This window comes from Anolis carolinensis, chromosome 2, assembly GCF_035594765.1.
Source record: "Anolis carolinensis isolate JA03-04 chromosome 2, rAnoCar3.1.pri, whole genome shotgun sequence".
NCBI classification, from domain to species: domain Eukaryota; kingdom Metazoa; phylum Chordata; class Lepidosauria; order Squamata; family Dactyloidae; genus Anolis; species Anolis carolinensis.
The window spans coordinates 241251703-241276389 of record NC_085842.1 but is presented as its reverse complement, the minus strand read 5'-3'; the positions used below and the strand labels follow the sequence as shown (position 1 = coordinate 241276389).

Here is a 24687-nt window from a genome sequence, read left to right as displayed (position 1 = left end):
AAATAAAAAAGCCAAACAACATGCTGGTTACAAGGAAGAGTGGATGTGTCAATAGGAGTAGACTGAACTCCAAAGATAGAGGCAGGCTGTTTATGTGCCCAGTGCTGGACCAGAGTGAAAACTAGCCAGTAGTCTTACTTCGGTCCCATATGTCAGTCAGTACTTGAATCTGAATGGCTGATGGTTCTCACAGCATTTCCAGATTGTGCACAAGTCTGTGGGCTTCTGGGAAAGAGATACTTCACTCAGCACCATGGAAGCAATAGTGCTTGCTCTGTCCTGATCCCTAGCCTCCAACGTTGCCTCCCATTAAGTTGGGAAATATATTTTAGATCAGGGCTTCTGAAAAATTTTCTACTAGCGATCCCTTTCAGCCTGAGAAATGTTCACATGACTTCAGGTATATAAAACAGGTATAAAAATCAAGCATTTAGTGACAACAAATCAGCAAGGGTTACTAAACAGGCTGCTTTTCCTTTTTATGAAGTACAGCTGAATCAGCTTTTGCAGAGTCCACTATAAACACTTCCCAACAGATTCATGTAAATGTCTAAAACAGCCGCCAGGTGACATTCAAAAACCTTCGACTGTTGCCTAATTTTTGAGACCTCAACATTGACCATTTGGGGTTGAGACCCACAGTAATATGCTTAGCACATATTTAGAAGAGATGCTTCTACAAGCAGGAAAGGCATCTGTTTGTAATAGCACAAGATTATCTTGTACTAAGTATCTTGCATCTTTTGTGACAGGTTATTGCAATGGTTTTCTTTGCAGCTCTGATTACTGAAGCAAATAACCTTGAGGAAATCCCATTGTGACAGAGAAAATCACAGATGATGCATATTCCTTTGATATTTCATTTGCCTTTTGTGTTTGCAGCAGGTCTGCTTGTAATCTGAGTTAAGGTTACAACTTCCAAAAAACCCCACCCACACACAGAGGTCAACACAATTTTTTTCACAGATTGATGAGATAATAAATGCGACTGCATACAAAAAGAAGCAATCTTTAATATGAACATTTGTATTATTTCTTAGATAATAACACAACAACTCTCTCTCTCTCTCACACACACACACACACACAAAATAAACTAATTGAGGAACCTACTATGTGATCGTATATAAATATCCTAAAGACAATTCTTTGCAATCCTGTTAGTCTGCCTAAAACATTAAGAACTTTTAAGTTCTCAGTAAATTTTAAGGTTTTTTAAGTTCTCACTAATTTATACATATATAATTTATACATTTTCAGGACAAAATACCTATACCAACAGAGACGGTGGCAAGAAAATATTTTTAATTCTTCTTTAAGCATTGTCTAGCAATCTAGGAGGACCATTTTGCTATGTGGAATTTTACTCCTTCCAAGGTTAAGCAAATCACCTGATTGAAATGAATTGAGCCTACAGCCCAATGTCTGTGCAGTGTGGAGTATCAGAGCGGAAATAAAGCAGACTGCAATGGCATTAAGGCTTCAATTTCTATAAATCACTTCCTACAAGGTGCAAAGGGTGGACAATCATTTAAAGCAGCAATTTTAAGAGAAAATTACTTTGATATTCTTCCAACTTTGAGACATAACTTTGATTTAGCAATTTGCTGTGAGGAATACATTAGTATAGTCCAAGGTCACCTTTTATTTTTCCCTAACAAAAACATCCAGAAGGCGAAAGCACAAGGTTAATTCCATCTTCCTTTTCTATCTAGGAAAAATCAATGCTTATCTTCCAAAGCAAGAGATGTTAAACTTTTGGCAACCTGGACACTGTAGCTCCCAAATTTGAAAACTATTCCCCATGTAATCTCAAATTTCTGTGGTTATGGTTCCTTGGCACAAAAGGGAAGTCTGCTCTTTACACGAGGAGTGGACAATGTATTGGCCTCCAGATGTTACTGACCTGCAACTCTCTGTAGCCCTTACCAATATAGCCAATGGTAAAGAATTATGGGAGTTGCAGTCTAAAAGCAACTGGAACTTCACAGTTCCCACTGCTTTTACATTCTTAAAAGCACTAAGAATGCTTAGGCTGAAAAACAGACTCCAAGGCTAAGTGAAATCCTGAAATAATAGAAATAGAAATAGAATTTGCAGGACTCATGAAATCACCAGTTCTAATCTAAATTCCAGTATGCAATTTAATTCCCTGTGTAAGGTACAAAATGGCTTTGAAAATATCTTTATATTTATATCAGAGTTGAGGAATCTTCAACTGTTCAGTGACATCTCCCAAAACCCCAGTAATTATGGACAATGGGACAGGATTACAGGAGTTGGAATCATAGAATCATAGAATAGTAGAGTTGGAAGAGACCTCATGGGCCATCCAGTCCAACCCCCTGCCAAGAAGCAGGAAATCGCATTCAAAGCACCCCCGACAGATGGCCATCCAGCCTCTGCTTAAAAGCCTTCAAAGAAGGAGCCTCCACCACAGTCCGGGGGAGAGAGTTCCACTGTCGAACAGCCCTCACAGTGAGGAAGTTCTTCCTGATGTTCAGGTGGAATCTCCTTTCCTGTAGTTTGAAGCCATTGTTCCGCGTCCTAGTCTGCAGGGCAGCAGAAAACAAGCTTGATCCCTCCTCCCTATGACTTCCCTTCACGAATTTGTACATGGCTATCATGTCTCCTCTCAGCCTTCTCTTCTGCAGGCTAAACATGCCAAGCTCTTTAAGCCGCTCCTCATAGGGCTTGTTCTCCAGACCCTTAATCATTTTAGTTGCCCTCCTCTGGACGCTTTCCAGCTTGTCAAAACATCTTTGGACTACAAAACATCTTTGATACACCTTTGGGAAACACCAAACACATGAGCACTACCTTTTAATTGGTATCACTCCCCTTTAACCAAATAATTCATACAAGCGCACATCTCTGAAAGTAATTAGAACTCTTCCAGAATGAAATTTGATAAATAATAATAATAATAATAATAATAATAATAATAATAAATTAATCTTATTTCTTACCTGCCTCTCCTTGTGGTTTGAGATGGGTCACAGCAGTCAAATCATACAAACATTGCAAAAATTCTATAAACATATATATTAAAATACAGTTCTATAAAGGATACATATTAAAATGTGTTTCTATAAAATACGCAGGACAGAGATTAAAATAAGGGACATGAGTTTAAAATTCATGCATAACACTGGCTGGGTAGGCCTGCCAGAAGAGATAGGTCTTTAGATGGTTTTCAAATTCTGACAGGTCATTTAGCTGTCGGATGTCAGAACCCTGGCAGCAGAGCACCAATAACCTTACACAGAGGCCAGTCTCTATCTAATATCTTTATTAAAGAAATATATAAAATCAATAAAAACAAGTGAAGAATATAGTTCAGAAGCAGACCTTTCAAATGAGGTCAAATATAGTCCAAAAATATATTGTCCAATAAATGATATTAGAGTTCAAAGTTTTAATCCACTTGACCGAAACACGCACTTTGCCAAGCAATAGTGTGGGGAAATAACAGAGTCTTCGAGTCCAATGAAGCTTGACAACAAGGCTGGAATTAAACTTGATTCTTGGCTAGATCCGTGACTGGAGACAAGGCAAACATGAAGCATGAAGCAGAGTCCGTGGTAAAACCGTGAGACAGGGCAAGGCTTGAAGCTTGATCCGGGAAGCAAGGAACTGGGATTACGAAGTCCACACACGATCTCTCTCCTCAAGCTGATCAATTGACTCCGCAAAGAATCCCTCGCGCCAAACACCTATATTGGGTCTCGTTTTTCCGCCAACAGAACTCTTTCCCTAGAGAACAGGAAACGAAACCCAACTCTGTCCAGATGTGTGACTCCTTAGAATTTCCCAAGGGAAGCAGGCCTAATCGGCTTGATTTTTGGCAGCGATGCGTAAACTCCTTCGTTGGGCCTCCCTGACTCCCCTTTCTCTAGCATAAGATTCCTTCCTGGGAAACGGAGGGGAGTTCTGCCCAAGGCCTGTTTGGCTGAATTCTTGAGGGCAAACATCAACATCCTGCAGGTGAAGAGACTCCGGCTCTTGCTGAACTGGCGAAAACCCCATGTTTTCCTCTTCGTCTGCCACAATAGTACTAGGAACAGGACTACAAGGCCCATGAGTCATCACATCGGAGCTCTTCCGGCAGGTCATTCCATAGCCTTGGGGCAGCCAATAAAAAGGTCCTCCGAGTAGTGGTAGCCAGGTGGGTTCTGGCAGGCTGGAGTAACTGTCCCCCAGAAGACCTAAGTGTACAGGGTAGGTTGTTATGAGAAAAGACGATTCTGTAGGTAACCTGGACCCAAACCATGTAGGCTTTAAAGGTCAAAACCAATACTTGGTACTTTTCCCGGAAACTAATTGACAGCCAGTGGAGTGACTTTAGGATAGGTGCAATATGCTTACTCTTGAATGCTCCCGTAACCAATCTGGCTGCTGTATTTTGAAGCAGCTGGAGTTTCTGAACTTGGTACAAAGGTATCCCAATGTAAAGCGCGCTGCAGTACATGCACTATCATCTTTAGGTCTTCCAAATCTAGTAAGTGTCACAGCTGGCGTATCAGCCAAAGCTGGTTGTAAGCACTCCTGACCGTCACATCTACCTGAGATTACATTTGGAGAGATGAGTCCAAGAACATTCCCTAGCTGCAAACAGTCTTTCAGGAAGAGTGTAACCCCATCCAAATTGGTTGACACACCTCCACCCCCAGATTAGGACCCTTGATGGCAAGCACCTGTTTGGTCTGGATTCAGTTTAAATTTGTGTTTCCTCACCCAGCCCATTACCTCCTCTAGACATTCATTCAGAGGAGACATGCAATCCTTAGCTGAGGCTGTGTATCAGGCAGCCTGATTTGTAACAGGTCAGAGAAGACGTTTGGGAGTAATTGTGTCAATAGCCCTGGCTAGATTTTGATTCCATTTATTGACCAACAGGATTCAACAGGATCATTGGTGATGCCAGCCATAGAATCCTCTTAGTCCTCCTGGAATCTCAATGGATCCATTAGCCTTCAAGGTTGGATCATTTTAATAGGTCCTCCACCCCTGCAGGAGTAGCTTGTAGCTGTGATACTAGCTATGACCAGAAAACGATCTGTGGAGGTATTGATCACCTCCACTCATACTCTGTATTTTTTTTCAGAAGCCAGAGGAAACTGTCATCATCAATGAAGGGAGGAAAGAAATCAGTATCTGGGAGATTTCAGCTTTATTTACTTTGGAAATTAGTTGCCATCCATAGAAACATCCTTGAGGAAAAATAAGTAGTCATTACAGGTGGTCCCCAAGTTACAAAGAAGATAGGTTCTGTAGGTTTGTTCTTAAACTGAATTTATATGAAAGTCGCAACAGGTACACACACACACACACACACACACACACTCACACACACACTTTGGATAACATAAGGAATGGTTAACACCCCTGTGGCATTTGTTCTGTCTCAGCTGTCTCAGTTCAGAAGATTTCACCTCGCTTTCCGTCCGTGTGATAATTTGATATTGAAAATTTGACTTGTTGTGGAAACAAGGATTGGGGATAAAGCTTTTCCCCGTAATGAATCTTCCAGGAATGGATTTCCCTTCGGGGGGGGGGGGTAGATTTCTCTCACTTCCTATTGTCTCACCCCCGTTCTCAACTATGAGTCCTTTGTAACTCAGATGTTTGTAACTCAGGGACTGCCTGTATCTGAAGTTTAGGCCCCCTGATAACAGGGCAAGCCTACCCTTGTATCCGCAATGGCCTTGGTGCCCACTTCAACATGCAGGAATAGCAGACTTGCAGAGAAGGACAGTGATCAAGGAATTGGAGCTCCTCTTTACCACAGAAAAGCTCCTCTAGATCTTTATCAGAAAGAGGGCAGGGAAGAGACGTTTATAAAATTATACATGGCAGGGAAAAACAAGACAGTGATGTTTCTTTTCTTTTTCCCTTCCCCTTTTTTCTTTTGACACTAGAAGTTGAGGTTAAATGTAGGAATTAACCACTCACTTCAGACTGGGACAAAGGATAGTAAAATTTAAACTCCATCAGCAGTAATGAAGGAGCTCTTCCTGTGACCAGTCTTTTATGAAGCCACAGGCTCCTTTCTTAGGCAGAGAATATTCAATTTCTCAAGAAATCTTTGTACTGCTACATCTGGGAAAAAACTTGTAGAGGGAGGGGAGGGTTTCCTGTTCCCCCCTTTTATACATTTGCTATATTTTCAACATTTCCCCTCCAATTAAGTAACTACAACAGATCCAGGGCTGATGTAGGCTGGATGTACACTACCATAAATGCAGTATTATATCGCTAGTATAGATCAGGGGCCCTCATACTTTTTAAGCAGAGGGCTGGTCTCACAATCCCTCAGACTGGGGACACACACACACACATATAGTTTGAACAAATCCCTATGCAAACCACACATATCTTATTTGTAGGGCAAAAAAATATGAAAGAACAATACAATATTTCAAATGAACAATTGTAACATAAACTTACATTATTTCAATGGGAAGTGTGGTCCTGCTTTTGGCTGATGAGATAATCAAGTTAACTAGGATTGTTATTGTTGTGTGCCTTCATGCTATTTCAGAAGTAGGGTGAACCTGAGTCTAAAGTTTAGGGTGTGGGCTGGGTAAATAATAATAATAATAATAATAATAATAATAATAATAATAATAATAATAATAATAATAATGACCTTGGTGGGCTGCATTCTGTACGATGGTCTTAGTTTGGGGACTCCTGTTGTAGACCACATAATGTAGTTATATGGTTATTGTGGAAAGTCCAGGAGCTTAAGACTGATCCATTAAATTTAAATACTGTATATCCAAGGATGCACCTATAGTTTGACTCCACCTTAATGGCCATGGCTCGATGCAATGGAACCCTGGAATTTGTACTTTGCTGAGGCACCAGCACTCTCTGGCATAGTAAAGGTAAAAGTTTCCCCTCAAGTCCAGTCATGTCCGACTCTGGGGGTTGGTGCTCATCTCCATTTCTAAGCTGAAGAGCTGGTGTTGTCCATAGATGCCTCCAAGGTCATGTGGCCGGCATGACTGCATGGAGTGCCATTACCTTCCCGCCTAAGTGGTACCTATTGATCTACTCACATTTGCATGTTTTCAAACTGCTAGGTTGGCAGAAGCTGGGGCTAACAGCAGGAGCTCATCCCACTCCCGGACTCGAAATGTCAACCTCTCAGGCAGCAAGTTCAGCAGCTCAGCTGTTTAACTCGCTGCACCTTCTGGGCCTCTCTGGCATAAAAGGCTAAAATGTGTATAAAACTACAATTCACATGATTCTATTGCATTGAGTCACAGCAGTTAAAGTGGTGTCGAGCTGCATTAATTCAACAGTGTAGATGCACCCCAAGAGAGAGGTTGTAGAGCTTGCTATGAATCTCTCCAGTACATGATTAAAATGATTAAAATCCATTTGCCTCCATCTTTATTAAATTCAAAATGGCGCCCTGCATTATTGGGTTACACCCTTCAGTTCGAAAACACTGAAATGGAGCATGATCACAACATTTATTTTAATTGGTAAAATGACTCCAATTTTTCTTCATGGAGAATACTTTTCACCGCTCAAGTCTGAGTATGTACCGTATCGTCAAAACTCTTGTGGCTCCAACCGGAACTGAACTGATATGTTCACACTTCTTTGAAAATGTATAAATCAACAATTTAATCAGCACAAGCATACAGTACAGCGGCTACTTTTCAACACAGTTGAGACATCCATCAATTTTTGACAGAATATGATCTTGCCAGCAATGGATCTTCAAGTTTATCTCAAGGCTACCGCATTTGTTCTGCAAAAGAAAAAGGGTACTTTTTACCACAGGAAATGAAAACAGAGAAACACTCTCCTTGAATAAATCTATACTTGTTTTGTTTTTGTAACATTATTGTTCTGGATCATTATTTTATAAGAAAGTGTGAAAACCATGTTTCAACAATGTATTAAACATTTATCTGAACTGTACTATAATTCCAATGAGAATTATTAATGTCCCCCAATCTAAAATTATCCCAATTTGCTGACATCAAAATACATAATTTCTGATTCATTGCATCACTGTTCACCAGAACAAATGAATTGGCAACAAGCAGTAGATCTGCTGGTCAATGGGTTTCAAAACAAAATAAAATTGCACATGAAAAATGGTTCAAATTTTGAGATATTGGTTTCAACTCTCCAGATAATAATGTTGTAGAATGTCTATATTTGTACAGTCAGCCCTCTTCTACAGCAAAATATGCCACTGGTGGACTCACATGTCCTGTACTGCAGCAGAAAGGTGAAACCTCCTTTTTCTGGATCACTAATTCTACTGTCAGAGAACCCTTTTCTGCCAAGGGATCCTGAACATCGACCAGAAAACTGCTATATATTAAGGTAGGACCATGGCATATCCCAGGTCACATGTTCTGTTTGCTGTCCTGGCTTATTTCCTATTTATACCAACTTTTATGGTCACAGAAAGATCCTCAAAGTACATTACAAAGCAAGAGCATTTTTCCTGTTTTTCAGGATCTGAAGCTAGATCTGGATCCAAAGATGGAACTACCTTCCAAAGGCTTTAATGGCATTTGAATTGCATAACTTCATTATAACAGCAATGTTGTGATGCTATTGGGGAGCAACAAAGATTACAATCCCATGTTGTGTCACTTTTCAAAGTAGAGATTACTGTGTATTTTTAGGAAATGCAGAAATGAAACACAGTAAGAGAATTCAGAAGCAAATGACAGGTGCATATTCCAAAAATATATGGTTGTTAACACTTTGTCTAACATGTATATCCGAGATTGTTTAAAACCTTCCCAATTCTTCTTTTTGGTTATTTTTTTGATCTTCTAAAATATATCAATCCAATGCATTAAAAAGGAGAAGACTTTAAGCATTATACCTTGTAGGGGACAACTATGAGAAGTAATTTTTGTCCATTGATTCATTCTGGGGAGAACTCCTCAGTGAGATGGACCTTCTTTCAAGGACTTCATCAATTTCCAAATCAGTGGCTCCCTGCAAAATACTTGCTCTGTTAGCTTAGATTGTTCATCATAGTCAGCGCTGTTAAATATTCCTGTAACAAATATATCAGTCTTTCTAGGAGAATGAAAGCAGCTCATTAGCAGGCTTTCAGGGATGTGTGATGCACAGCACTGCCCGTAGTAGGTTTTTCTGTCAGACCTTTTAAATAAAGGCCTATTCAAATAATGCATTATTTTTGAGCAAGTAATGTCAGTTTGGGTTAACTCACATGAATTTGTGACTATGGCTGGATCTACACTGGCCTATATCCCAAGATTTGATCCCAGATTATTCCCTTTGAACTGGATAATATGAGTCTACACTGCCAGATAAACTGGAATAAGCAGATAATCTGGAATCAAATCTTGGGATATAGGGAAGTATAGATAAAGCCTAAGTACTCAGCTAAATGAGCTGTCGGAATTTAAAAACCATCTAAAACCTACCTCTTCCAGCAGACCTACCCAGACAGTTTTTAAACATGAATTTTAAATGTGTGTCCTTTGTTTAATCGTGGTTTCTACATATTTTAATACGTATTTTAAACAAATAGATTTTAATATGTATCTTTCACAGAAATACAATTTAATATGTGTATTTGTCGTATTTTTACAATGTTTATGTGTTTTAATTATTCTGTAACCCATCTCAAGCCACAAGGAGAGGCGGGTAAGAAATAAAATAATAATAATAATCATCATCATCATCATAATCAGAAAATACATTACACAGTCCTAAACACTTGGGAAGTGTTCGACTTGTGATTTTGTGATATGAAATCCAGCATACAGATCTCGTTTGCTATGTCATACTATGTCTTTGTGTCAACAACAACAACAACAACAACAACAATAAAGTACCCCTTTAAAGGAAAATGCCAAAGGACTGCTGCTGCCGTTTTCCCCTGAAAACCTATGATTTTGGCCTCAAAATTTGTCCTCAAATTATACATGAGATCAACTTTTACACAAGTAAATAAAATACTTCCACATCTCTCTCACTTCATCTGGCAGGACCCTAAGAGCCTTGCCACAACATTATAAATATATTCTAACACTTCAATTTACATTACAAAGGAGGGAACAGTGAAAGTTCTATTAAAATATCTGGAGATAGGTAAAAGATGGCCAGTTGCTTGCATAACCCCATTTGTTAATAACTCATCATTTTGCACAGCCAGCCCTACCATTAAGCAGAGCTAGTCAGCTAGCTTAGGCCGACACTATTGTCTGTGACAAATAACCAGCAAGTTGCTGGTTATTTAATCACTACTGTGTTCTTTTGTTGCTAGAGCGAGCTTTTCTGCAGATTGACCTTGAGAACTCTGCACTTTGATTTGAGAGGGAAATGCTGTGTTGAACTGAGACTGCAAAATAACTTGGTTTGAGCTTGTTAAACACACCATACTCACAACAGAAAGTCTCTTCCTGGCCTCATCTGAGGTTAGGAGATTCCTCACTCTCTCATTAATTTCTTCCCAGGTGAAATCGGGGCTGCTGTACATCCTGAAAAATATCAGTAGATTCAAGTCACTTTATGTTCATTCTTTTGTTCTCGCCATCATGTAATGTCCAAGCAGTGTAACTCCAGGCATATATTTTTTTTAAAGTACTCTGTATATCAAATATTAGTCAAAATCACCCATATCACAATATTTCTAATTTTATGTACAGTTGTGAAAGCTGGACAATGATGAAAGATGCTAGAACCTCTAGTAGAACCTCTGCATAAGAATGTTCCAACATAAGTATGTCTTAACTTACAAATCCTCACTCGCCCTAGAGTGATGTTTTGATATCCGAATGCTGTTTTGACCTATGAACAGTGCAAAAAGAGGCCACTTTCTCCCCTAAACCAGTTCTAACAGCAAAGCAGAGAGAAACAAAACCTGGACTGGATTCCTAGCTGGAGCAGCTTTGGCTCTTCCTGCAAGACTGAAACTCCAGCTCCATGTGATTGCTTCCCCTGAACATTCTGTGAGGAGTCCAATCTGGATCTGCCACTTCAGAGATTGCAGTCCACCCTGGTGCAGCACAGCCTCAGCCGAAATAGCTACCGTAGTACAGGGCTTCCAGCAGACCTTTGCCTGCATGATTGCTGTCCACTGAGGAAGTTTGGGTTAGTTCATTTGTGTGTTTTTTTATTCCTGGTACTATATGTTTCACTTCAAGAAGGGGGGGGGGGGAGAGAGAGAGAGCACAAAAGAGAGAGGGTGGGAGGCTGGAATTACAGTATCAAAAAATAATGTTTTGCCTTCCTGTACACTGGCCAACACATTTTGTTGACTCAAATGTGCTTCCTTGCCTATCTCTGAACATTTTTATACACTATTACTTATTTATAAAGTATTTTTTCTTATTTAAAAACACATAACAAAAAAATTGGGGTGGGTTTCAGGGGGCGTGAACAGATTAAAAGCATTTCAATGGGAAAATTGCTTTGAGATAAGAATGTTTTGACTTAAGAACCTAGTCGTGAAACAAATTACATTCTTAAGTCAAGGTATCACTAACTCTTTGGAAACTGCGCTGGTGGAGGGTATTACAGAACTATGGATTGACAAAAAGACAATCCTGAACTTTCCCTGAAAACTATATGGATCAGTACAACCAGAGAAAAGTCGTTATACCATCGGAAGATAGGACCCCCAGGTCGGAAGATCGTCAAAATGCTACTGGGGAGGAGCAGAGTACTACACCAAGTAGCCCCAGATGTGATGAAGCAGTTAGCTCAAAGCCGAAAGGAAGGCTAACGGCCGACGGTGCTGCAGGTGAAGGACGAATCCGATGTTCTAGAGATCAACACACTATAGGAACCTGGAATGTAAGATCTATGAGCCAGGGCAAACTGGATGTGGTTATTGGTGAGATGTCAAGATTAAAGATAGACATTCTGGAAGTCAGTGAACTGAAATGAACTGGAATGGGCCACTTCACAAAAGATGACCCCCCAGATCTACTACTGCAGACAAGAGGAACACCAAAGAAATGGAGTAGCCTTCATAGTTAATAATAAAGTTGCGAAAGCAGTGATTGGATACAACCTAAAAAAATGATAGAATGATCTCAATTCGAGTTAAAGGCAAGCCATTTAACATCACAGTGATCCAAACATATGCCCCAACCACAGCTGCTGAAGTAGCAGAATTAGATAAGTTCTACAAGGATCTGCAGCACTTAGTGGATAACATACCAAAAAGAGACATTATTCTCATTACAGGAGATTGGAATGCTAAGGTGGGCAGTCAAATGATAACCGGGATTACAGGCAAGCATGGTCTGGGACAACAAAATGAAGCAGGACGTAGGCTGATAGAATTTTGCCAGGAAAACTCAATGTGCATAACAAACACTCTCTTCCAACAACCTAAAAGACGGCTTTACACATGGACTTCACCAGATGGTCAACACTGAAATCAGATTGACTACATCCTTTGCAGCCAAAGGTGGCGAACATCCATCCAGTCGGTGAAAACAAGACCTGGAGCTGACTGTAGTTCCGATCACCAACTTATTATTACAAAATTTAGAATCAGACTAAAGAGAATGGGGAAAATACACAGACCAATTAGATATGATCTCACAAATATTCCCAGTGAATATGCAGTGGAGGTGAAGAATAGATTTCAGGGACTAGATTTAATAAATAGAGTCCCAGAAAAACTATGGACAGAAGTCCACAACATTGTTCAGGAGGCAGCAACAAAGAACATCCCAAAGAAAAAGAAAACCAAGAAGGCAAGATGGTTGTCTGTTGAGACATGGAAGTAGCCCAAGAAGGAAGGCGAAAGGAAACAGCAATAGGGGGAGATACGCCCAATTAAATGCACAATTCCAGAGGTTAGCCAGGAGAGACAAGGAACTATTTTTGAACAAGCAATGCATGGAAGTGGAAGAAGACAATAGGATAGTAAGGACAAGAGATCTTTTCCAGAAAATCAGAAACATCGGAGGCAAATTTCAGGCAAAAATGGGCATGATCAAAACAAAGATGGCAGGGACCTAACAGAAGCTGAAGAGATCAAGAATAGGTGGCGAGAATATACAGAAGATCTGTATAGGAAGGATAATAATATAGAGGATAGCTTTGACGGTGTGGTGAGTGAATTAGAACCAGACATCCTGAGGAGTGAGGTTGAATGGGCCTTAAGAAGCATTGCTATTAACAAGGCAGCAGGAGACAGCGGGATCCCAGCTGAGCTGTTTAAAATCTTGGAAGGTGATGCTGTCAAGGTGATGCATGCCATATGCCAGCAAATATGGAAAACACAAGATTGGCCATCAGATTGGAAAAAATCAATTTATATCCCCATACCAAAAAAGGGAAGCACTAAAGAATGCTCAAACGTCAAGAAAACCAAGATCATGGCAACTACACCTATTTTTTTTTTCGTGTCAGGAGCAACCGGAGTTGCTTCTGGAGTGAGAGAATTGGCCGTCTGCAAGGACGTTGCCCAGGGGACGCCCGGATGTTTTTGACGTTTTAGCATCCTTGTGGGAGGCTTCTCTCATGTCCCCGCATGGAGCTGGAGCTGATAGAGGGAGCTCATCCGCGCTCTCCCCGGGTGGGATTCGAACCTGGCAGCTTTCAGGTCAGCAACCCAACCTTCAAGTTACGAGGCTTTTATCCCCTTGGCCACCGGGGGCTCCTACTACACCTATTGATAACTGGCAAATAGAGGCAGTGACAGACTTTATATTTCTAGGCGCAAAGATCACTGCAGATGCAGACTGCAGCCACGAAATCAGAAGACATTTATTTCTTGGGAGGAGAGCAATGGCCAACCTTGACAAAATAGTGAAGCGCAGAGACATCACACTGGCAATGAAGGTCTGCATAGTGAAAGCAACGGTATTCCCCATAGTAACCTATGGTTGCGAGAGCTGGACCATAAGGAAGGCTGAGCTAAGGAAGATAGACGCTTTTGAACTCTGGTGCTGGAGGAAAATCCTGAGAGTGCCTTGGACCGCAAGAAGATCCAACCAGTCCATCCTCCAGGAAATAATGCCCGGCTACTCACTGGAGGGAAGGATATTAGAGGCAAAGCTGAAGTATTTTGGCCACATCATGAGGAGACAGGAAAGCTTGGAAAAGATCACGATGCTGGGGAAAATGGAAGGAAAAAGGAAGAGAGGCCAACCAAGGGCAAGATGGATGGACGGTATCCTTGAAGTGACTGGCTTGACCTTGAGGGAACTGGGGGCGGCGACGGACGACAGGGGGCTCTGGCATGGACTGGTCGAAGAGTCGGAGACGACTAAACGACTGAGCAGCAGCAGAACTTTCCCTAAAAGCCAAAACGACCAAACTACCAAACAAAGACTATTGTACTTATGGCATATAATCAGATGGCATGACTCTGTAGAAAAGATAATGATGTTGGTAAAGACAAAGGCATTACAGCTAGATTGGCTTAATCAAGGAAGCAACAATTCTGAGTTTGCGTGACTGTCAGCAAATAGGGCTCTTGAAAGTCTAAGCTAAACCAACTTGAGGGCAATTAACAACAGCAAATATACCAGCCCCTGTAAGGCAGTAATCCTTAACCATGTTCTTTGAAGTAACATTCAATGAAATAGGATTAATTCCGACGTGAATATGTAACCCATTAATTACATCCAGTATAAACATGTTTGAGCACTGGATAGATTTCTCCACATGAGATATCAGTCAAAGCAAGATCTTTGCAGTCATCTGTTGTGATTCCAATGTTGGTCAAAATCAAGGCAATGAAGAAGGTCCCACTTTCAATCCTTGGAAACCAAAACAATGGCAAATAATCAGCAGTCACTGACCTAAATGTGCAGATAGCCTGACAATAGGTAGACAACTTGGTCACCACTGGCTATGCTATTTGAGGCTGAAGGATGTCGGAATCCAACATCTAAAGAACCACAGATTACCCACATTTATCGTAAGATGATGGCCTTCCACACATTTCATCTTACAATATGGCACTGAGAGAAGCACATAGTGCCTGAACAAGGACTTAGAAATCATAGGGTTGTGTATTTTCCAGGCTGTATGACCATGTTCCAAAAGTATTCCCTCCTGAAATCATGTTTTACAAGCAATGGTGTTGTCTATAGTTTATTTTTTTTGTGGCAGGATTATTAGTGTAATAATGTAACAAGGTATTAAGAGCCTTTTTTCTTTGTGTAAGCAAAGATTAACATTCCTTCTCTTCTAGCTGTCTATCACATCACATCTCTAACTGCTCAAAGGGGATGACTTCCGATTCTAATGAGACAAGTAGGACCAGAAACAGCAGCTACTAATATTGACTAGAAGCTATTCAAGACTGGCAGTGTGGGCTCTGGAAATGTAGACTGCTGAGGCTAGGTCTGGCATGTCATTATTATGACTTTCAATCCCCCAGGATAGCATAAATATCCATATGCAGACCTACATTACACTGAGCCATATATCTTCCCCTTAATGAATACCAGGGTCTGAAGCCTATTTTTCAGAGAAACGAATGGTCAAAACCACCTCTCAGCATTCTTGACACAAGAAAACACTAGGAAATGTATGGGGTCATCAAAAGTAAACAGGTGACTTGAAGGCACTTACATAAACAGACCTTATTGAAAACCCCTTGAAGTATACCCCACATAGCTATTCTATGCTTCCCCACAAACAGGCAATATTGGAAAAGGGTCTGACTACCTAGACATAGTGATGGCATCAGCAGTGAGACCTCTTGGAACCCCCCATGGATCTCATCATTGGCATCTGGTATAGGGGTATAGTTAGACATTTCTCTGATCTTGTTATGAAAGATATGAACAGCTGTGCAGAGCAGCTTCAATTGTTTTACAGTAAATTGTGTGTGTGCACGTACGTGTGTGCTACAGAGGGAGGCAATGAATAACAATCCTTGCCAGCACCTGAAAAAGATCATTAACTTATGTAAAGAACACTTATGCATGTGTATGTCCTTAAGGAAATTCCAGCCTAGGAGTGGTAACCTGTATTCTGCCCATCTCTCCTGAGGACTTGGTGACCAGTAATGTTTTGAGGAAATAGCAGGAGCATTCAGTGGATCACTGACAGGTTCCTTTGTTTCCGGTTTTGAGGAAATAGAAGGAACATTCAGTGAATCACTGACAGGTTCCTTTGTTTCCGGAGATGACGACAAAGCAGGATCTGAACTATGTTGTTTAGCTGGCTCTCTGATAACCTGTGAAGAAAAGAACAATTTTCCAGTAGTCAAAACAAGGAAACAAAGGTTAAAGACAAGATAATGCTTATTCTAACACCCTTAAAGGGGTCCACCGGACTCAGGGAATACTTTTATGGGGGGAGGGGGGGAGTGGAGAGAAAAAAAATGTCTTTACTTGAGATATATATAACACGTTTTCAAAATAAGCAAACCCATTTTTCCATCCAGGTCAACAATACCTATACATCAGGATGTTGTATCTTTCTCTCCCTTACTCCTCATGGGTTCCCTGTGACTGACCAGAAATACATGCTTATCGTTCACAGAGCACTGTAATGTGGTGGGAACCCCTAACTGCACAAAAATACAATTTTCAGATGTCTATTATGCAGTGGGAATTCTCACTATACAACGGGACATCTTGCACTGTGCCCTGTTCCACATTGTTGCATTTCTCTAACATGGTTATGTATCATGTCAATGATGTAGCTGTGTCACTGTACATTTACATGTTTCAGCTCAAGAGGCTGAAACTAGGATACAAAACATAATTTTCAAAAGGTGCTTTGAATGTGATTTTCCTGCTTCTTGGCAGGTGGTTGGCCTGGATGGCCCATGAGGTCTCTTCCAACTCTATGATTCTATGATTCTAAGAGAGGAAAAAAATTGCTTTTCAATCTACAGGACCACTTCAGCACACTCCAGGTGTTAAACAAATCTTTAAAAAAACACCTCTAGTACAGATCTGAGAAATCGATATAAGACCTTGACATACACGCCAAAAATAATGGAATAAATAGATGTGGAGGTAACTACTAGCAGAAAAACACAAGGAGTTTCACCTCAAGAAAACTACACTGTGAAGTTTTTTTAAAACACATTTTTGAAAGTTATATATACAGTGTCTACTAGCATCTCATTTTTCTCCTTGGTGTTTGTCATTTCATCATCTTAAGCTCTACTATGAGAAAAAAAAAACGCTCCCAGTTAAACCATATATGTTTCATCATTTAACTTACTAGCTATGATTACAGACTATTTCTGACATTACCTTAGCTGCTGGACTTGATGATTTCCAGCTATCAAATGATAATGCTGCAAGAAACAAAAGAAAATCCATTCTAAATAATTAAAATAAGCCTACAGTGCTATGAGCTTGTGTTTTTCATATATGAAAAGAGAACTGAGAAAAGTTTACACGATGGTTTAACATATGCACTTATGTCCATTAGTCAATGTTTTATAGGGGCCCTTGGTATTCACTGGGGTTTGCTTCAGAACCATCACCACCCTTGTGAATACCAAAATCTTTAGATGCTCAAATCTCATTATATAGTAACATGGTGTTCCTAATATAAAATTACAAAATCAAGATTTCCTTTTTAGATTATTTCTTTTGAAGAAGGGAATATTTTCAAGTCATGGGTGGTTGAACCCAAGGATACAGATACTGAATTTAACTGTTAGTCCCAACTATGGCAGACTCATTTAATCAACGGCTTAAAGGTAATGTAACATTTACATGAATCCCATTATAATTCATTGGGTTTACCTTAATTGAGACTAACAGCTGGAGTTAGGTTTTTACATTCAGAACTCTCACTAGCATTTCAACAGTAGACACAACAGATTTCTTACAATACCGGTTAGATCTACACTGCCAAATAATGCAGTTTCATAATGCAGGATGACAAAGACAAGGACAAACAGAAAAGGAGATAGCTTTTATCCTAGAGCCGTGGCTATGTTGAACTCCATGGTTTTGCATTGATGTGGCATGGGGGGCTGTGTGGAGGGATGGGTGTGTTGTTTTGTTTTGTGTGCTGGGGAAGGGCTTTTAATTTATTTGTGCAATAGCACAATGACAATAAAGCTATTCCATTCTATTCTGTTTAATTGCATTGAATTGGATTATGAGTCTACACACTGCCATTTAATGCAGTTAAATTGTATTCTGAAACTGCATTATTTGGTAGCGTAGATCCATCCACAATTTATACCAGCTGACTAAGAGATTCTTGGAATTTTATTTCAAAAATTGTCTCTTTTAAGCTGTGATAAATTTATATTGCCTTTATGGCTGTTTGGAACTGCAATTTGGATGACCAAAGGCTGGTTCAGGCACTGGTGACAAAAAAAACTTACACAGAACTTGCCAAGTTTGTTACACAGCCAGATAGGAGAGCCTTTTCTGTTGTCAGGCCTGTTCAAGACAAGTCTATATAAAGACCATCTCAATCATACAAAACTGAGACCTTTCACAAGACTACCACACTCCTGAGAGATTAGACATTTTCCTGGGAGCCAAGCACTCTTGTGACTAGTCTGCTAGACTGAAAAGTGGAGCAGGCTCCCGTACCTTTAATAGTTGCATAAAAGAGGAAATTTCAGCAGGTATTGCTTGCCACTAAACCAGGTAACAACTAATACACTGCTGAACCTCCCTCTTCTACAGTCTTTTTTTTAAAAATGATTTTTATTGAGTTTCTACAACACATAACCATTAAAAACTACGACAACCAAAAAGAGAAAAACAAAGAGAGAAAAAAAAACCACACATACACATTTACATACTTATTGTACTTCCCTTCTTCCCTTTTGGGGATCCATTTAAGTCAACTTTATAATTGTTTTTCAGTCCTGATTGTATTGGTATATCCAAATTAATTCTTCCGTAACAAGTCTTGTTTCTTACTGCATGTCCATATACTTTTTATATTGATCCCAGTCCGTCTTTTTTATTGGCTGTCCTCTGTGCATCTTCAATAAAATGTTAGTTCATCCATGTCCCTTATATCTTCAATTTTCTCAAGCCATTCTTCCTTCCCCGGAATTAATTGTGATTTCCAATGTTTTGCATAGATAATCCTTGCAGCTGTATTAATATATGTAAATAATTTGTCGTCGTTTACATTAAATTTTGTTTCTGAGTCTGTCAAATTTAGTAAATAGTATTCTGGTTTCATTGGAAATTTTTTCCCTAATATTTTCTGAGATTCTGTATGTATCATTTTCCAGAATTTACCAGCCTCGTTACATGTCCACCAAACATGATAGTACGATCCAATGTGGTCTTTACATTTCCAGCAGGAGTTTTGAGTTCCCTTATACATTTTTCCTAACTTTTGGGGTGTAATATACCACCTATGAAAGGATTTCAACCAATTTTCTTTTAAGTCCCACGCATAGGTATATTTTGTTTTTTTCCTCCATAGTGTTTCCCATTCGGTCATGCTTATTGAGTGTCCTATATTTTGAGCCCATTTCACCATACATCCTTTGACTTCTTCTGCAGCATTTGTCCATTCTAATAGTTTATCATAGATTTTGGTTATTTCTTTCTTATCTGATTGAAGAATCTTATCCCAAAATTTCTCGTTGGAACAGAAGCCCACTTTGTTGTCTAACACAAATTTTTCCCTAATTTGAGCATATTGTAACCACGATAAGTTTCTATATCTTCTTTTTAATTCTTCTATAGGTCTGATTTGGAATTCACTGTTTTTCTTGATTAGAATGTCTTTATATGTTGGCCATTGTGACCAGCCTAATAGTTTCCTATTGTTCTCTTCCAATGGTGAAATCCATAATGGGGTTTTATCGTACATATATTTTTTATATTTTTCCCAAACTTTAATCAATGATGAACGTATAAAATGGTTTCCAAAGGTTTTTTCTATGCGTTTTTTATTGTACCATATGTACGCGTGCCACCCTCTTCTCAAGTCAAAGCACTCTATGTTTAATATATTTTCTTTTTTTAGGTTGCACCAATCTTTAATCCACGTCAAAGCACAGGCGTCCGCGTAGAGTTTTAGGTTTGGCAGGCCAAATCCACCTCTATCTTTTTTCTCCGTCATTGTTGCGTATCTAATTCTGGGTTTTTTACCGTTCCATATAAATTTTGAGAGGTCTTTGTTCCATTGCGCAATTGTTTTCATCGATCTAATTATGGGTAAGTTTTGAAATAGTTAGAGCATTTTCGGCAAGATGTTCATCTTAATTGTTGCGATTCTTCCTAATAATGAAATATTTAAATTCTGCCATTTTTGTAAATCTTGTTTTATTTCCTTCCACTTTAATTTATAATTGTTTTCTAATAATTGCGCATTCTTAGCTGTAAGCCAAATTCCTAAATATTTAATTTTTTTGGTTATCGAAATTCCTGTCGTGTTTTGCAATATTTCTTGATTTATTTTAGTCATATTCTTTGTTAGTATCTTGGTCTTTTTTCTATTTAGACGGAAACCAGCTATTTCTCCATATTCTTCAATCTTAGTTATCCACATAGGTAGTTGTATTTTCGGGTCTTCAATAACGCAAATGATATCATCCGCGAATGCTCTGTATTTAAGTTCGTTTTTCAAAATTTTTGTGCCCTTCAGTTCTCGGTCATTTTTTAGATTTTTTAGAAGAATTTCTAAAGCAAAAATAAAGATCAGAGGGGATAATGGGCACCCCTGTCTTACCCCTTTTTCAATCTTGATGTTCTTTGTATATTGGCCATTAATCAGGATTTTAGCTCTTTGTTTGTCATAAATCGTATCCACTGCGTTGTAAAATTGGTGTCCGATATCTATTTCCTTAAATAATAACTTAAAAAAAGACCAATTCAAATTATCGAAGGCTTTTTCCGCGTCGATGGAAAGCAATGCTACTTCTTTTTGATGGTTCCAATCATAGTATTCTATTATGTCCAAGATGCATCTAACATTATCTTTCATTTTCCTTCCCGGAAGAAAGCCTGTTTGTTCTGGGTTAATCCAATTGTTTAAAAATTCTTTAAATCTGTTAGCCAATATGCACGTAAATATTTTATAGTCTGTATTCAAGAAAGATATGGGGCGATAGTTTCTTACGTCGGAGGTATCTTGATCTTCCTTAGGTATAGCGATTATATCTGCATCTCTCCAAGTATCTGGTATTTCTTTATTTTGCAATACCTCATTCATTAACCTTTTCAGGTGGACAGTTAGTATATCCTGCATTATTTTATAAAAGTTTGCTGAGAAACCATCAGGTCCCGGCGATTTGTTGGGTTTTAAAGAGTTAATTGCTTTCTTTATTTCATTTTCTGTGATTTCTTTGTTGAGAATTTCTCTCTGTTGTTCGCTGATCTTCTCCAATTTTTGGTTTCCCAAGTATTGTGTTATTTTTGTCATATCAATTTCATCGTCCTTATATAGTTGTGAATAGAATTTATTAAATTCTTGTAAGATATCCTCATCCTTGGTAATACATTCCTTGTCTTTCTTAATTAGTGTCACTTGTTGAGATTGTTTTTTCTTACGTATTTTCCGCGCCAGCCATTTCCCTGGTTTATTGGCGTTCTCAAAATTAAATTGCTTGATAAATCTTAATTGGTTGGCGGTCTGGTCAAGTTCCATTCGACTCTTCTCTCTTTTTAAATCCTTGAGTTCTTTGTTTACCTTACTATTATTTGGTGAATTTTTCAATTTCTTCTCATTTCTTTCAATCTGTGAATTTATTTCCTTCATTTTCTTGAGTTTTTCTTTATTTATTCTTGCTTTTTGCTGTATTAGATGTCCCCTGATCACAGCTTTGTAAGCGTCCCAGATAGTTGCATCTTTAATATCAGGACTGACATTGAAATCAAAGTATTCCTTTGATAGTCTTTTATATCTCTCGATGTCTTCTTCTTTTTTCAACAGGTTTTCATCAAATTTCCATTTAGGTATAATCTTTTTATAATTAATGATCATTTCTATGGGGCAGTGGTCTGATTTATCGCGGGGGAGGATGGATATCTTATCAATTTTTGTAAATATTGTTCTGGTTGTCCAAATCATGTCAATTCTTGACCATCCGGCATGTCTGTGAGAGTAAAATGTGTAGTCTTTATTTGGTGGGTTTTTTGCTCTCCAAACGTCTATGAGGTCAAATTCTTCCTTCAACCGGATGAAATTTTTTGGTAATGAACTTAGCATATCTTTGTTACTTCTTTTATTGATTGATTTGTCCATTTTTGTGTCCAGTACCCCATTGAAGTCTCCTAAAATTATGACCTGTTCCAGGTGGGTGTTTTCGATCTGTTCCTTCAGATATTTTACGAATTGAGTCTTGGGGCCATTTGGGGCATAAATGTTACATATTAATATTTTTTGATTTCCAATTGTAATTTCCACAGCCACCACCCTCCCCTCCGAGTCCTTAAATTTCAATTCTGCTGGAATATTATTATTTATGTATGTGACCACCCCCCTTTTTTTCTTTATGTCCAATGAATAGAATTCTTTTCCGTAAACCTTATTTACTAAGTGTGCTCCATGTCTTTGTGAAATATGTGTTTCTTGAAATGAAATAATATCAAATTTACCTTTTTTAATTTGACGTGTAAGTGCATTTCTTTTATTTGGGGAGTTTAAACCGTTCACATTGTTTGAATAGCATTTTATTTGTCGTGTGAACTCACTCATTGTGATCCTTTTGAAGTCCTAAAGTTATAATTCCAAGATCCTCTTCCACTGCCGTTTCTTCTTCATCCTCGATGGTCATCTCCGGTATATTCACTTCCTTGTTTTTCTCCGTTACATTTGTTACTGTTGACGATTCTGCACCTTGGGGCGAGAGAAATCTTTTCTTTTTTCTTTGTGGTAGGAATGTCTCCCGAGACTCTGTAGAATTGTCCTTCATCAAATTTTTATAGAATTCCTTCGCTTTGTCTAGTGATGTAAGCCAATGTTTCTCATTATCGAGTGTAACCATAACACCTTCTGCTTTTTCCCAACGGAATCTAATTTTACGTTTTTTTAATTCCTCTGTAAGGAAAAAATAGTTTCTCCTTTTATTCAGTATTGATAGGGGAATTTCTTTTAGGATTATGATTTTATTGTCTTTATAGTAGCTTGGTTGAGAGCTATTGGCCATCAATATCTCGTCCCTGATTCTCTTTTTTACAAAATGTACTATGACATCTCTTGCCACTTTGTTACGTTTGGAGTAGTTAGTTTGTATTCTATATATTCTGTCCAGTTCAGTTTCCATTTCCTGTTCTGGGCGTTGTAATATTTTTGCTGTAATCTGTGTTATTATTTGTCTTATATTTTCGTTGGTTTCCTCTTGTATATTCCTAAATCGAAGTTGGAATTCCATCTCTTTAAGATCCATTAATTCTTGTGTTTTTTCTATTTTTAAACTTTTATTTTGCCAGTCCTCAATCTTTTTTTGAATTTTGTTTTGAGTCTTCTCCATGTTCCCTCTAGCTTTTTTCAGCTCAAGAATCTCTTCGTGCGTCTCTTTCATTTCATCTTTTATCTGAATAATATCCTCTTTTATTTCTCTTTTCATTTCCATCATCTCTTGGTGCATTTCTTTCTGAAACCTTTTTTGGTCTTCCATGTTTAAGTCCTGTTTGTCTGAGAGTTTCTGAATTTCTTTTAAAATATCTTTTAGAGTTAAGTCTTCTGTTTGGGAAGCTCTCCTTGCTAACCCTTTAGTATCTTTAAGATCTTGTTTGAATTTTGGCCCTGCCATCTTCTGTATTGGCTATAAAGACTGTACTGTTCTTTTCCGTATATATATATATATATGTATATATATATTTGATTGGTCTTTGTAGATAAAGTCAATTTAGTATTTATATTATTGTTTCGCTGCATTCAATAGTCTAATTCTGTATATCTGTGTGTCTATCTTACTTCTTTCCTCAGTCTTTATTCTTCAATGTAATCTAATGTAACTCAAAAGTCTTCTAATCTCTAATCTCCTTTCCAGTGTCCTATGACCTTGGTCCTCCTCTTCAGTCTTCCTTTCTCAGTTCTGGTCCATAGGCTCTAGACTGTCCATCTTTTAGTCCTAATTCAGGTCTTTACGATCGTTGCTGTTGTTTCTGTTGTTCTGCGCTTCCTGGTTCCATGTCTTCCGGTCCTCCCTCTGCTTTCTTCTTTCTTCTCCCAGATCCGCCCTTCGTTCCGCCCTCGTCGTCTTCCTCTGCTACCTCCTCTTCCGTCCTTTCCTGGTGACTTCTTCCGCTTCTCTCACTTCCGGTTCCGCTTCATTCCCGCTCTCCTTAGCGGATCCTTACTTGTTTACAAGAAGCACCCTCCGTAGTCTAAACAATATGGCGTCAAGGTCAGCTGTTATTCGCTTCCTTATTACTCCTTTCCTTCCACTTGTTTGCGGTCCACGAATCCCGCGGCTTTTTTCCTAGCCCTTCGGCTCGCCTCTCCTTCGAGGGGCTGGCGTCAGGGCGTTGATAGCCGTTTGGGTACCTGCGTTCCTCCCGTAGATTTGCTAGGGAGAGGGGAGATTCTTTACTCGACCCGACCGCTTTCTCGATCTTGTCTGGTAGTCGATTTGACTGTTTCTGTGGGTGCTCCTTTTCCTCTGGTTTTAGAAAGGTTTCCTTCTTTGTTAGTTAATCCCACTCCTGCGTGACTGGGTTGCGCCTTGTGTTCTCAGGGGTATAAGCGTCCTGAGTCTCAGCGGTATTTTCAGTTTTACTATGTAAATATTTATCTATCTTCTTGCAATCAGTTTAGTGTCCCCATCCGGTTTGAATTTTT

At 39.0% G+C, this 24687-nt stretch overlaps 1 protein-coding gene across 6 annotated transcripts in view; it reads right to left on the bottom strand.

The window, feature by feature from the left end:
- Positions 1–5156: 5156 nt before the first annotated feature.
- Positions 5157–24687, bottom strand: part of spata6l (spermatogenesis associated 6 like) — a 50834-nt gene continuing 31303 nt past the window's right edge. For 2 of the 6 annotated variants that reach the window (XM_062971951.1, XM_008103336.3), the window contains 5 exons: positions 17214–17257; positions 15969–16180; positions 10409–10502; positions 8873–8988; positions 5157–7771 (listed from right to left, as the gene is read on the bottom strand). In XM_062971951.1, the coding sequence (XP_062828021.1) occupies positions 8887–8988; positions 10409–10502; positions 15969–16180; positions 17214–17257 (452 nt within the window). In that variant the 3' untranslated portion in view covers positions 5157–7771; positions 8873–8886. Of the gene's footprint in view, positions 7772–8872; positions 8989–10408; positions 10503–15968; positions 16181–17213; positions 17258–24687 lie in introns of those variants that run through there. The other 4 variants (XR_505595.3, XM_062971952.1, XM_008103337.3 and 1 more) reach the window with 3 other exon arrangements.